General features: G+C 42.7%; 6 protein-coding genes across 6 annotated transcripts; 4 read left to right on the forward strand and 2 right to left on the reverse strand.

Annotated features, from left to right (window-relative positions):
• The first annotated feature begins 361 nt into the window (after positions 1-361).
• BDB00DRAFT_821193 (SecY subunit domain-containing protein) lies at positions 362-2,469 on the forward strand. The gene is made up of 5 exons (XM_053123365.1): positions 362-506; positions 577-644; positions 758-1,037; positions 1,159-2,168; positions 2,248-2,469. Exons 1-5 carry the CDS (start codon positions 500-502, stop codon positions 2,323-2,325), a joined length of 1,443 nt encoding a protein of 480 aa, XP_052980169.1. The 5' UTR covers positions 362-499; the 3' UTR covers positions 2,326-2,469.
• A 125-nt stretch (positions 2,470-2,594) lies between these two features.
• BDB00DRAFT_821195 (uncharacterized protein) lies at positions 2,595-3,404 on the forward strand. Its single transcript, XM_053123366.1, has one exon. The coding sequence runs from the start codon at positions 2,900-2,902 to the stop codon at positions 3,278-3,280; it is 381 nt and encodes a 126-aa protein (XP_052980170.1). The 5' UTR covers positions 2,595-2,899; the 3' UTR covers positions 3,281-3,404.
• A 346-nt stretch (positions 3,405-3,750) lies between these two features.
• BDB00DRAFT_350490 (uncharacterized protein) lies at positions 3,751-4,635 on the forward strand. Its single transcript, XM_053117035.1, has 3 exons — positions 3,751-4,098; positions 4,171-4,443; positions 4,521-4,635. The coding sequence occupies exons 1-3, from the start codon at positions 3,893-3,895 to the stop codon at positions 4,552-4,554; spliced, it is 513 nt and encodes a 170-aa protein (XP_052980171.1). The 5' UTR covers positions 3,751-3,892; the 3' UTR covers positions 4,555-4,635.
• A 116-nt stretch (positions 4,636-4,751) lies between these two features.
• BDB00DRAFT_821201 (uncharacterized protein) lies at positions 4,752-8,912 on the forward strand. The gene is made up of 16 exons (XM_053123367.1): positions 4,752-5,072; positions 5,166-5,292; positions 5,389-5,493; positions 5,588-5,724; positions 5,807-5,867; positions 6,009-6,089; positions 6,185-6,330; positions 6,391-6,552; positions 6,625-6,763; positions 6,837-6,950; positions 7,041-7,106; positions 7,189-7,247; positions 7,323-7,432; positions 7,508-7,694; positions 7,780-7,842; positions 7,920-8,912. Exons 1-16 carry the CDS (start codon positions 4,839-4,841, stop codon positions 8,424-8,426), a joined length of 2,298 nt encoding a protein of 765 aa, XP_052980172.1. The 5' UTR covers positions 4,752-4,838; the 3' UTR covers positions 8,427-8,912.
• A 1,685-nt stretch (positions 8,913-10,597) lies between these two features.
• Positions 10,598-10,830, reverse strand: BDB00DRAFT_821205 (uncharacterized protein; the record flags this gene model as incomplete). Its single annotated transcript, XM_053123368.1, is given in 2 exon segments — positions 10,598-10,678; positions 10,689-10,830. Coding segments are annotated over 2 exon segments (168 nt in total), but the record flags the coding sequence as incomplete, so codon positions are not given.
• Positions 10,831-10,996: 166 nt separating this feature from the next.
• On the reverse strand, positions 10,997-12,345 carry BDB00DRAFT_787580 (uncharacterized protein; the record flags this gene model as incomplete). Its single annotated transcript, XM_053120715.1, has 6 exons — positions 10,997-11,069; positions 11,306-11,544; positions 11,672-11,738; positions 11,803-12,041; positions 12,169-12,198; positions 12,304-12,345. 6 exons carry the CDS (start codon positions 12,343-12,345, stop codon positions 10,997-10,999), a joined length of 690 nt encoding a protein of 229 aa, XP_052980174.1.
• Between the last annotated feature and the right edge of the window lie 500 nt (positions 12,346-12,845).

Here is a 12,845-nt window from a genome sequence, read left to right on the forward strand (position 1 = left end):
ACTCTCTCACTCTCTCCTTATATAACCTCATCTCTCTCATATATATATTATGCATCTTGTCTTGTTTCTACAACTATACATGCTTTGTTGTGTTGAGCAAGTGGACGACTGGTGTGAAAATTATTAATAATAATCTAGAATAACACACGGACATCCAACAAGTGCACGCAGATTACCACCTGCATAGCAATGACCCTACCTTATTGGAATATTTAATACTGTAAAAGTGCACAAGGTGGTGATAGATAGCGCTTAAAGTCTATAACGTATGCAGTATCTATGACATCAATCCTTAATTTTGCTTTTTGCTCTTGTTACTGCATACTGCTATGGGCGCCACGCACATACCCGCAAACCCCACTCTTCAGCTGGAGCAATCTGATTGGATCAAATCTTATCACATATTGTCCCCGCTCTTGTACCGCTGTATCAAGAAAGAAACGCGTGAAGTCTTCCTAGTTCTACCCCCAGTCTTCCCTTTTGTTTTATTCTTGTAGCCATGGGTTGTATGTACAAGCTTCTACCTTAGAAAAGAACCTTTGACTTTCTACTTGTATACTAACTTTCATGGTTTAGTCAGGGCTCTCCATCTTGTCCGGCCATTCTTGGCTCTTCTTCCGGAAATTGACTCTCCCGTCTACAAGGTTAAATCAAAGTTTTTTTCTTTTTCGATTCTCATTTTAACCTCTTTTTGGAAATTGAAAGTCTATTATTTGTTATTAACACGTGTGGGATGGCTGTGAATAATAACATCTAGGTTGATTTCAATGAAAGAATCATGTGGACTGTGGGATCGCTCATCATCTTTATGGTCATGTCGCAAGTTCCCTTATATGGTATTGTTTCGTCCGACTCGTCTGATCCTCTGTACTGGATGCGTGCTATTTCGGCTTCCAACCGTGGTACGCTGATGGAACTCGGTATCATCCCTATTGTTACTTCGGGTATGATTTTGCAATTGCTGTCGGGTGCCCGTATCTTGCACGTCGATTACAGTTTGAAGGAAGATCGTGCTCTCTTTAGCGGTGCCCAAAAGTGTAAGTCGTTGATTTTTGTTCTTTATAGAAACAGTAGCAAGATCGGAAGGTTGCAGAACTTGGGAGGAGGGGGGAAAGAAAAAGAGCAAAAGAAACTGAACAACAGCTGTGGATGTACTAGTGTTTGCGATCGTGATTGCCGTGATTCATGCTACAATCACTGTGCTCAATGGCTTGTACGGCAACCCCAAGGAGATTGGCACCACCGTGTGCGTTTTGCTTGTCGGTCAGATCGTTGCCGCTTCGTTCGTCACGATGCTCTTGGACGAGATTTTGCAAAAGGGATATGGATTCGGCTCGGGTATCAACCTGTTCACTGCTGTCAGCACTGCAGTGAACATCTTTTGGAAGGTCCTGTCGCCCACGACTGTCGATGTTGGCCGTGGTCCAGAGTCTGAAGGCGCTCTCATTGCTCTTTTCCAATTGCTTACCAAGCGCAGCGACAAGGCCCGCGCTCTGATTGATGCCTTCTACCGCCCCCATCTGCCCAACGTCATGGGTGTCTTGAGCTTGCTTGCCGTCTTTGCCGTCGTCGTTTATCTCCAAGGCTTCCGCGTCGAATTGTCGATCAAGTCCAACCGCATGCGTGGCCAGCGTGCCCAGTACCCCATCCGTCTCTTGTACACCTCGAGCATGCCCATCATGCTCTTCTCTACCATGACCTCTAACATCTTGATGATCTCGCACATGCTGTACCAGCGCTTCGGTACCAACCCCGTAGTCCAACTCTTGGGTGTGTGGGAGCCCTTGGAAGGCTCGAACCAGCTTTTTGCCAAGAGCGGTATCGTCTATTATCTCTCGCCTCCACGCTCCATTCTTGAAGCTATACTTGATCCCGTGCATACGCTTGTGTACGCTCTTATCATCATTACCGTTTCGGCCTTGTTGTCTAAGACGTGGATGGAGATCTCGGGCTCTTCTGTGCGTGATGTCGCTAACGAACTCAAGGAGCAACAATTGGTTATTGTCGGATACCGTGAGTCGTCCATGTACAAGGAATTGAAGCGCGTCATCCCCGTTGCTGCATCGTTTGGCGGTGCCATCTTGGGCGCCGTTTCGGTCGTTGCTGATATCTCTGGCGCTGTTGGATCTGGCACAGGCATTCTTTTGTGTGTCTGCATTATCTACCAGGTAAAGTATCTTTTGCAAGAGGATGCGACTGTTGATGGATAGAAGACTTATTAACCTTTTGCTTTCATATTTCCCATAGTACTTTGAAATGATTGTCAGAGAACAGATGGAGAGTGGTGCCTCGTTGGACTCTATGATGTCGGGCAAGCTCCAGTAAACATATTTGGAGCTGGACGTGTGTATTCGTGATGTGTTTTTTTTCGGTGTATTTAAAGAAAAACAAAAGCAAGTTTTTTTCCCTTTTGCCTTTCCTGTATAATAGATAATATAATCGTTTCCATCATTTTTAATTTAAAGAAGCAAAAAAAAAAAAAAGAGAATGTTACGCGAGTGTTTTTGAAATCACGAAACGGGCTTTCTACTAGACGAGGGCGCATAAAAAGATGAAAGATTGACAAAGCGACTGCGCATTAAAATTAAACGGCCTTTTTTCCACTACTTTCGCTTCCGATGAACAATGGCAGGCATAGATTCAAGCTCTGCTTTCAGCAACATTATATCTAACCATTCCATCCTGACGAGATACCTTCCGCGTCCACCGGTTTTCTTCATGCATGCGATCAGGACGGTCTTGCTTGTGACAGCTTTAATCGCGCACGCGACGCGTTTACCGACAAGCAGTTTGAAGATTAAACGATTTTGACAGCGCTGGCCTGCACGACATTGTCAAAAAGTACTCTGCACTGCTCGATCTTCGCTCAGCAATCCGCGTTAAAATGACCAACTTTTAGATGGGTCTACGGGATGCTTTTGAAATGATTCACCGAGCACCATCATCACCTTTAGGTTATTTCCGAGCAAACGCGTTGAACTTGATGCGATTTAATCACCTGGAAGCATTGGACGTCTGCCTTCAAGGAATCAAAAACACGCCCAAAGTATATCCCCAAGTGTTTCAGCAATGCTACGAAGCAGCCAAAACAAAGCACGAGACAGCCTTTGCCCTCGTTGCATTACTGCCCTATGAAACTGTAACGCTCATTGTCGGATACTTGCGCTTTAAGGACCGTCTGAACCTACTTGGTGTGTCAAACACTTGGCGAAACAAGCTCATAGAATGTCCACAGATCTGGAACACGCTACTGTTCTCGCCTCTGAAAGACTCACGGTAGATGATATCTTGGCGATTCAATACATCAGCTTCTTTCGGTACTTGTACGACGCGAAGCTCTGTGAATTTATCTCCTATTCTTAAGCACAAAGCGTTTTCTCAACTTTGAAAAAGCTTACCATCAGAAGAACGTATAGTTTTAACTGTTTACCATATGATCTGCTGCACACCACTGTTATATATTGGCTATTTTTTATTTTGTCGAACATGTGACATAAATGTATGTCTACTTCTTTAGGCTGTGCATACCAAAGCAACGCAGGCCTTTTCGTTGCACTCTCACTGATTACACAGTCATTGGCAGGACTTGATATCGAACCGCCAAGCATTGAAGATGACAGCACAGTTCTTTGCCTTTCAAAACATTGCTGTCGACTTGTACTCGCCTTGGCAAGCTGCGATATCACAATATGTCGGCGAGAGCTGCTGGAGAAGCAACAGGCTTCCTACATCCCACTTGCAACTCTGCTTTTAACATCTCGATGGGGAAGCTCAAAACATACGACGCGGAAGAAATTCTACAAGCCTGTCATTCAACCATTGGGAATCTGCCGTGGTGGACCTCGTTAGCAAGCACTGCAAGAAACTCAATCGCTTTATCTTGGACAGTAGAATGTATGACGAGATCGGCGACGCCTACAAATTCGAAAGGGTCGAGAAATTCATGGATGAGGTTGAGGATGACGATGAGGAAAACTCTCAAACAGAAACCGTGTCATCATCACCAACAGACATCCGAGATATTGCAGTATATATGGATAGGCCAATTTACCTTGTTTCATTACTCGTGGACAATTGTAGAACATTGCGAGCTCTAAAGTTGCGTTATGGGAGCCAGAGATTATCAATTGGACTGTACTAACAAATACCCGTCACTTTACCGTCTTGCAGACGCTTACCATCTGCATACGCGACCCAAGACTATGCCCTATCCTTGCACAGCTATTACGCAACGCTCCCAGTCTTCACTGCCTTCGTTTCTCATGGAACACTGTTTGGATCAGAAATTATTGATGCAATTACAAAGTTGAGTCGCAAAAAAATGCTTGAGATTGCAGACTGTACAGCAAACGACCACGAGATGCGCGAACTATTCCAGACGTTATCTAGCAATGAAGAAAACATACCGAGGTTGGAACGATTCAAACTATCCGGTAACAAAGGGTATCGTATAGATGCATTTGTGAAAGTGCCTTCCAGATATTCGTAAGCTGTAACATATTGACTGTGCTGGATGGAAGGACCTCAAGCTGGAAGCATGATGTTCTTCTGTGACAAGTTGCAATCCACCCCTGTATCGAATCAATCGGATTTGCAGGTATTGACTGCATGGACGATACAATGCTCACTAAACTAGCTAAGATATCCGATGGTCAAAGAGCTTGTATCTTTCTAGCTCGTACAGGATCACTCTGTTCAATTACAAATGAGAACATATGGAGCACCCTGCATATTCAAATCAAGCCCGAATTTCGCAGCAGCCGGACTTTCTGAAGGGATTTGCTTTGACTGCAAGCGATCCACAGACCACAGCCATTGATTTGAAGCAATTCTCGATAATGGAACCAGAAAACGCTCAATCGCCTATTGAGCAACAAGAACAACCAGTGGTATCAAAAGAATCGGGCATGAATGTCGATGATCAGGGAAATGCTGCACCAGGTGTTTGGGAAGTGACAAAAGGATCGCGTAACAAAGCTCAGGAAGACGACAAGCCTGCAGAATTGACGGAGGAACAACAGAATGAACAGACATTAAACACATTAGATGAAATGACCAAAATCATGGAAGAGGTAATGTTTTGTAGATTGAGACAGCAAAGGAGCTGCTTGTAAGATCTTGGTTTTTTTAATTTGGCTTATGCTAACGCAGGTTATACACAATAGCTTGACCAGGATAAAGGTCGATACGATCTACACGTCCGACTGATTGAATTGCTTCAGCAAATGAGTATGGAGGACGAACTTGAACGTGCTCGTGAACAAATGCATGAGGTTTACCCGTTAAGCGAAGGTAACGCTTGATGACTACCATATACGTTTTATGCATATATACATTTTTGCGAGTGACACTAACAGTTGGTGTGTTCTGTTTCTCTATGGAAAAAAGACATGTGGCTCGATTGGATTAACGACCTCAAGAAGAAGGAAAACACAGAAGAGAAGCAGGAGAGATTACGGTGGCTGTACGTGGAAGCGACTCGCGATTACTTTTGTAAGATTTTCTTGTTCCTGGGTGGGGGAAGGAGGTGAAGGCTGTTAGAGTAGTTGATAATGAGTAAGCTTATCGGCTTTTCTCTTCGCTTTAGCGATACCAATTTGGGAGTCTTTTGTTGACTATACGCTCGAGCAATTCGACAACAAGTGGGAGGACAAGCAGGTAGTTGAAGATACGCGAGAAAATCTAGTACGAGCGGTTCGAGCAACCGAACATCACATATCTCAAGTAAGTTACACACAAGAGAAAAAATCAGCTGTACCTATTAGTGGCATATGTTGGTGATGCTCATAAACTACATGATTTATAGAGCCAACGAATTTGGATAAAATTCATCGAGTTTGAAACCCAAGCTTTAAAGGTAAAGGATAGTATTTTTTTAGTGATGAACTATGTTATGGCGAAATTTTACTGACTTTTATGATAAGCCAAATGATAGGTAAAACGAATTATAGATTTATTTTTTGTTTAGGAGGGACACGAGTTTTGCTAATACAGTTGTAGTGAGGAAAGCATGCAGCAGGACTTTGATCCAAAGCAACTCGAACGGGTAAAACAGCTATATCGTGATCGACTAGACACACTTCACACATGTAAGCTGTTATTTATGGCTTAAATGTTTAGGGAGAGGGGAGGATATGATGCAACGTGTATACTGATTTGAAACGATCTTTGGTCTGGATTTTAGCTTCCGAAGAAACTTTTAACAAGTATTCAACTTTCAACACAAATTTCGATAATCAAAACTACGAACAAAGCATGCTCAAAGCCAACAAAATCTATTCAAAAGTCAAGGAAGCTGCTGAAGTTCGAGACCAATTTGAGCTGCAACTGGTAAGAATAAAGGAAATGAAAATTTAATTTTGCATAAAATTGCTGATCTTTGAACTACAGAAACAAACAAACAATGCCTTGGATACGTTTTACGAGTACATTAGTAATGAAAGTATCAATAAGGACAAGTACTCGTTAAATAACATCCGTAATCTATATGAGCGTGCAGTAGCTATATACTGTACAGATGTAACCTTATGGGATAACTACGTCACTTTTCTGGTAAGTAAAAAAAAAAACTTGCCGTATCCGGTCAGCGGTTATTATCAAACTTGTTAAACTGAATATATGTAGCTTGAACGTGTCCGTGTCCCGGTATTCATGGAATCGATAACACATCGGGCTATCCGAAACTGCCCATGGTCAGGAATCCTATGGGGCCATCATGCTCGAAGCCTAGAGGCTAATAAGAAAACCAAAGAAGAAATCATTGGTACTAAACAAGGATATACACTTTGAAAATTGATGAGATTGCAAGATTAATGCTGGTATTTCTCTCTATGTAGCAATCTTCGATACTGCACTCGGCAACCAAATCTTGTTATCAAGCCTCGAGGATTTGGTGAATTTGTTCCGTGCTAAATGTGATTATTTGCGGCGTCGTATTGACTGGACCGATCGTAAGTGTTAAAGATAAAAAGAATAAGATCATTTCTATCTAAAGACGGCGATGCATGGGTTACTAACTTCATAATTTTTACAAAAAATAGCGTCTGAAGATGATACGGTGGATTTACGCGTCGCATTTGAAGAAGCCCTTGTATATCTGGATGAGAGTAAGAGTCTAATAAGTACTAGTGATGTAGGTCTTTCCTTTTTTTTTGCTGATTCCGACAAATATCTACTTTTTCATTATAGAATTCCCGAAAACACCAGATCCATACTTTCGTATTGAACGCTACTATGCATTTGTTGAAGTAAGTACTTTTTATTGGGATTTGACATGGCTATCTACTTATAATTTACTGTTGGCGTTTCTCATATTTAATCAGAACGAGCTATTGGATAATGAAGACAAGGCTCGAGAAATATGGGAAAATCGTGTTAGCAAGCGACACGGCCGATGCACAGATGCATGGCTATCCTATATTGAATTCGAACGGTAAGGAAATACCACAAAGTGAACCTACAATGTTTCTCCATAGAGGCTGAAGCTAATATTCTGGGTTTACTCTAGCTCTTGTGGTAACTTATTAAAATGCCAGAGCCTGTACAAACAAGCAATCGTAAAGAACTTAGACGATCCACAGCGCTTGATCAATGCATGGTTGAACATGACACACGAAATTGGAACTCTGGATATGTTGGAAGATGCACTTGTCAAAGTGAAACAAAAGGAGGGCGCTCTTCTCCATCAGTGGCAGGTAATAAAAGAGAAGGAAAGGTTTAGTGTCCAATAACGTGTCTATGCTTAATATACTCACATGGTCTATGCGTCATGATTTATAGGGCCAAGCTGTTGAATTGGAAGCTGAGAAGCAAAGAGAAGAGGAGAAGAAAATCAAACAAAAGGTAGTTTATTGGACAGATGGTACAAACGAATAAAAATACATAGAACTAACCACTCATTTTACCTTTGACTTTAAAAGAAATTAAAAGCGCAGCGCCGGGCCCAAACTCGGACAAATAAGAGGGACCAACGTGATCTAGAAGAAGACGTATTAAAAGAAGAAAAGGAGGAAGAAGCGCAGAAAGATAGTGATGGATTCAAAATCCCGGCCCCACCAAGGAAACGTCAAGCTTCTTCACAAAGCGATGAACCCATTGATGCACCAACACTAAAAAAGACAAAGATTGATCACGTCGATCCTGAAGAAAACCGACGAGACCAAACTGACCGAGGCCGAGGAAGATCACTTGGGCGAGGAAGAGGAAGAGGTCGTGGTGGCAGCCGAGGCCGGGGGAGAGTAGGCCTTGGATTTAACGCCAGAAAATCGACAACAGCAGCAGAAGGAAGCAACAGCAGCAACGACGACAACAGTGAACAACAAAAACAACAGGATAGCACAAAGCAAAAAGCAGGACCCAGTCTCCCAGCCGACGCAAAACCAAAGACTCAAGATGATTTTCGTGCCATGTTACTGGGCAAAAAATAAACCGAATATTATGACCAAAGAGCACATTTGATGGATCAAAAGAACTACGTTGGGAGTGATTGTTTTATTATTGCATTGTCGAAATCCGTTAGAAGGGGTTGGCAGAGTCATTATCGCCACCTTCGCAGAGGGGAACGGAGCAGCCAGTACCGCATTCGTTGATTCCAGAACTGCTTGTACAATAACTCTTGGTCTTGTGGGCATTTCTACATCTTTTGTATCTGTTAACGGCCTCAAGATAACAGTTACACTCGCAGCGGAAAGCAGCTGCCTGGGTTGGGGGAACCATGGAAAGGATCACGGCCAGAACGGAGACCACCAAGAGGACCAAGCTGGACTTCATATTTGATTGTTGGTTTTAGGTTATAAAAGAGTTGTTAAATGTGTTAGAAACCCGGGTTATGTGATTTCTCCTTGATACTTTTATACAGGATTTCTTCTTTCTTTTCGCGGTTGTACAAACAAAGCCTCAAATTACAACTCTCACCCTTTCTCTTTAGAATGCTTGATGTGTGATCTAACCGTATTCTGTCGAAATATTTGGTGGGAAACAGCGCCTGCAGCAACAGACGACAAGAAGTGCCTGAGTAGATAAAAATAAGAAGTTTTGGAAGGCTGCGCCACAATATAGGTATTAGTTGCTACTTTCCATGTTTTCCTTTTGCGCAACCAATCGTCATATCCAAGAGTCAAGTATACCTATGCACAAAGCAATCAGATGTATATATAATGGAATTACCCACGAGTGGATGCGCTTTGATAGAATCAATAGGAGCTCAGTGTTATTAGTCGAAGTCTTGCCTCTGTCGTCGATCATGCTGGTGGTGTAGCACATATGTGGTTGTGTACTTAGTAGCCTATGTCTGTTGTAACCTTAATACAGTATGCTTCGTATAGATTGATTAAAGTTGTATTTATTATCTTATTGGATCTCCTTGCTGTTCCACATTGTCACATCTTCGTACAGTAACTTGACACATTGAATATTACGCAAAACAGTCTCACTATGTACAAAAAATCAGTACAATAGTCATATAACTCGGTATAATTATTTCTATCTTTCTTATTTACTATTTCTGAAAGGAAGGCATAAAGAAATTTATCTATAGATACTTGCAAATAATACAAAGAAATCAAATGAAATACCTTTCGTCTATATAGTCGAGTTCCGCAATGACTCGATCAGCTTGTTTGCAAGGCAGGGGCTCTTGTATAAGCTATACCTGTAATGGCAGATCCAAACCAAAAGGCCGGATGGCTGTGAACACAGTGAGTTTGTAAGATGCTGTGGCTAAGCTCCCTTTTATTGCCAAATGTGTTAGTATCGAGTGATGAAACCAGTTTATCGACTTTATTTAACAAAGTGATACAATCAAAAGCCCTCCTACTACTAGCGTACACTACAGAAGTATAGTACAGTTTAAATGTAATACATTGCTACGGGTTCGACGTACGTCACAGACTATACGTAGTAGAGAGAACGCTTCAGAATCCTCACCCTGTTCAAGCGAAAAGAAAGAGAACGTCCAACTCTGTAGGGGCATGGGGGTGGTACAACGACATCATGCATGCATTTAAATTAGGCCCATAGTGTCGTTCTCCAAGTTCACCACTCTGAATGCAAAGTGTATGCCAGTCAGTCTATGTGAGTTATGTTGCGTAACTACATGATGCTACAGTGAACCTCGCTGATGTTGATCCATAGGGCGCATATATCTGAAGCGATCAACACTATTGAGGGTTGACCCATTGCGAAGATCTCGGATAATTTTGTGTAAAAGATGCTTCTTGTTAATGCTGTCGAGAGTTAACGCTAACGAGGTTGACCTTGACGGTGATCGACCTGTGTATATCAGTACGACCCTAAGTCTTTATGTGAATCCAATCGTGCTGATGGCCAGCATATGGTGCTAACTGCGTCTGTGCGTATTACATAGCAAGGAAGCAAGCCGTAAATCTTGTGTCCCTGCTGGTATTTTCTATGGGCAGTTATTATGGACATGTTCTCTTTCAGCCGCTACTTTTGAAATCCAAATCAATGATAGGATTACATCCAGGTGAAATCAATATTTTCGCTGTTATGATATAAATACAAGAGCGGCGCTGAATCGTCTTTTAATTCGAACAGACCCATTGCTTTTTAAAAAGTAGAAGATTGACCGAACCAAATCTTGAAAGCTGCTAAATAATAGGCTAAGAAGCCATGCGAAAACGTGGAGATAAACTTTAACAATGTTTTATCGGAGGAAATGCTATTGTGACAAATAAAAGATTGTGAAGATCGATACAAGGAATATGCAAATGACATTGAAACAAACACAAATAAAAGTACATTGAAAGGATGAAGAGAAGGAGAGGAAGTACAGAAAAATAAGTTGATGTGTGGAATGGAAGCGGCTGTCGTCTCTATAAAAAGAAGAGTGATGAATAGATGTGTGGTTAGTATAAGCTGGTGCCTTCTTAATATGGCTTTGGTTAGCCCGTATTTGCCAGCATGGCAGCCCAAGATTCAATCCAGCAGTGTACATACATCAGATATATATCGGCAAGGCGATGCGGCAACATCTTGTTCAGGAACAGTCGTTTAAATAGCCATGGCTGGCGTACCAAGCACGTTGACGGCGTGTGCTTCCTTGGCGAACACTAAATAGTTAGAACAAACAAAAAGGCCTATGTTTGAGTGTGTGAGTGTGCATGGTTGAGAGTAATATACTATTTCAGCAGTCCTCGTTGCCACAAAAGACAAAACACGTCGAAGGGTACACGTCGAAGGATGGGAAGCCTAAGTTGGAGGTGGAGACAAGAAGGATCGACTCTATAAGATGAGTAGAAAGTGAGATAACAGATCTATTGGGTGAATCAAGATAATTTGTACTTACAGGAAGGCGTGTCCAGCAGCCATGTTTAGCGACGGTCGGTTTCGGCCGTGCATCAAGACAGCTTCGAACGAAGTTCCATAATGATGCACGCCTAGCCCATAGCAGAGCATTCCTACCCAAGACTGCCTTAGTCTTATGCCGGCAGGTCCGTCTCTCTCAAGGTTCCCTGAATCATTGTTTGGGGCCACCTCTTCATGGGCTAAGATATTGTTACCAGGAAGCCCGTAGCAGAGATCTCCCTACTTCTCACTACAATTGCATTGCAGCGATGCCGGTAGGAATGTCTCTCTCATGGTTCATCCAAAAGCAGTCAACAAACCGCACGGTTGACGTTGACCACAAATGGAGCACCAATACGGGCTATACCATTGTAAAGCCGTACCGTCGCAGGGTGGGAAGCCAAAGTTGGAGGTGGAGACAAGAAGGATCGACTCTATAAGATGAGTAGAAAGTGAGATAACAGATCTATTGGGTGAATCAAGATAATTTGTACTTACAGGAAGGCGTGTCCAGCAGCCATGTTTAGCGACGGTCGGTTTCGGCCGTGCATCAAGACAGCATCGGACGATGTTCCATAATGATGCACGCCTAGCCCATAGCAGAGCATTCCTACCCAAGACTGCCTTAGTCTTATGCCGGCAGGTCCGTCTCTCTCAAGGTTCCCTGAATCATTGTTTGGGGCCACCTCTTCATGGGCTAAGATATTGTTACCAGGAAGCCCGTAGCAGAGATCTCCCTACTTCTCACTACAATTGCATTGCAGCGATGCCGGTAGGAATGTCTCTCTCATGGTTCATCCAAAAGCAGTCAACAAACCGCACGGTTGACGTTGACCACAAATGGAGCACCAATACGGGCTATACCATTGTAAAGCCGTACCGTCGCAGCATAGTCTATATCAAAAAACAGCGTCATCCAGACAAAAAGTTAAGAATGATTGCACCCTACAGAGAGATTCAACGTTTCTTAAAGAGAGGTCCGTAAAGTACAATACTTACACTGTAGAAAACGTGACTTTGCACGTTGATCTTGCCATACATTAGAGCCCTCTAAGAAAAGAAAATAGATTGAGAGCGGGTATCAAGCTTTAAAAGAATAAAAGCGGGAGGATGAAGAGGGGGAGGGTAACTGGCATTCCGCGTTACGAATTGAATTTACCTTGCCATGTGGATTATGTGGGTTGGGTGAAGAGATCTTGGTCTGGCACCGCGTACCATACTGGCGGTGGAGCGCTATCTTAAATGGGACTTGTTTTATATGAGGCGCCTAATTAGGGCTTTTAGGTTACACAAAACAGAAAAAAATATTACGAGCTGGTATGTTACGCCGATGGGTCTCGCTCTTTCTTTACAGAATCGTACGCGCACGGCATGGATCGCCTAGCTCATCATATACAGCTGACTCACTCCTCCAAACGACACTTTTTTCAACGAATCTCACAAATAAAAAGAAGCATGGCAGAAGCGAGAATCGAGCTTTGCTGATACGGAAGCAGCTTCCAAAACCACAAAGACGAAAGCTTTTGCGGATGCTCAGAAAT

Source organism: Zychaea mexicana (assembly GCF_025766255.1).
Source record: "Zychaea mexicana strain RSA 1403 chromosome Unknown BDB00scaffold_32, whole genome shotgun sequence".
Lineage (NCBI taxonomy): Eukaryota > Fungi > Mucoromycota > Mucoromycetes > Mucorales > Lichtheimiaceae > Zychaea > Zychaea mexicana.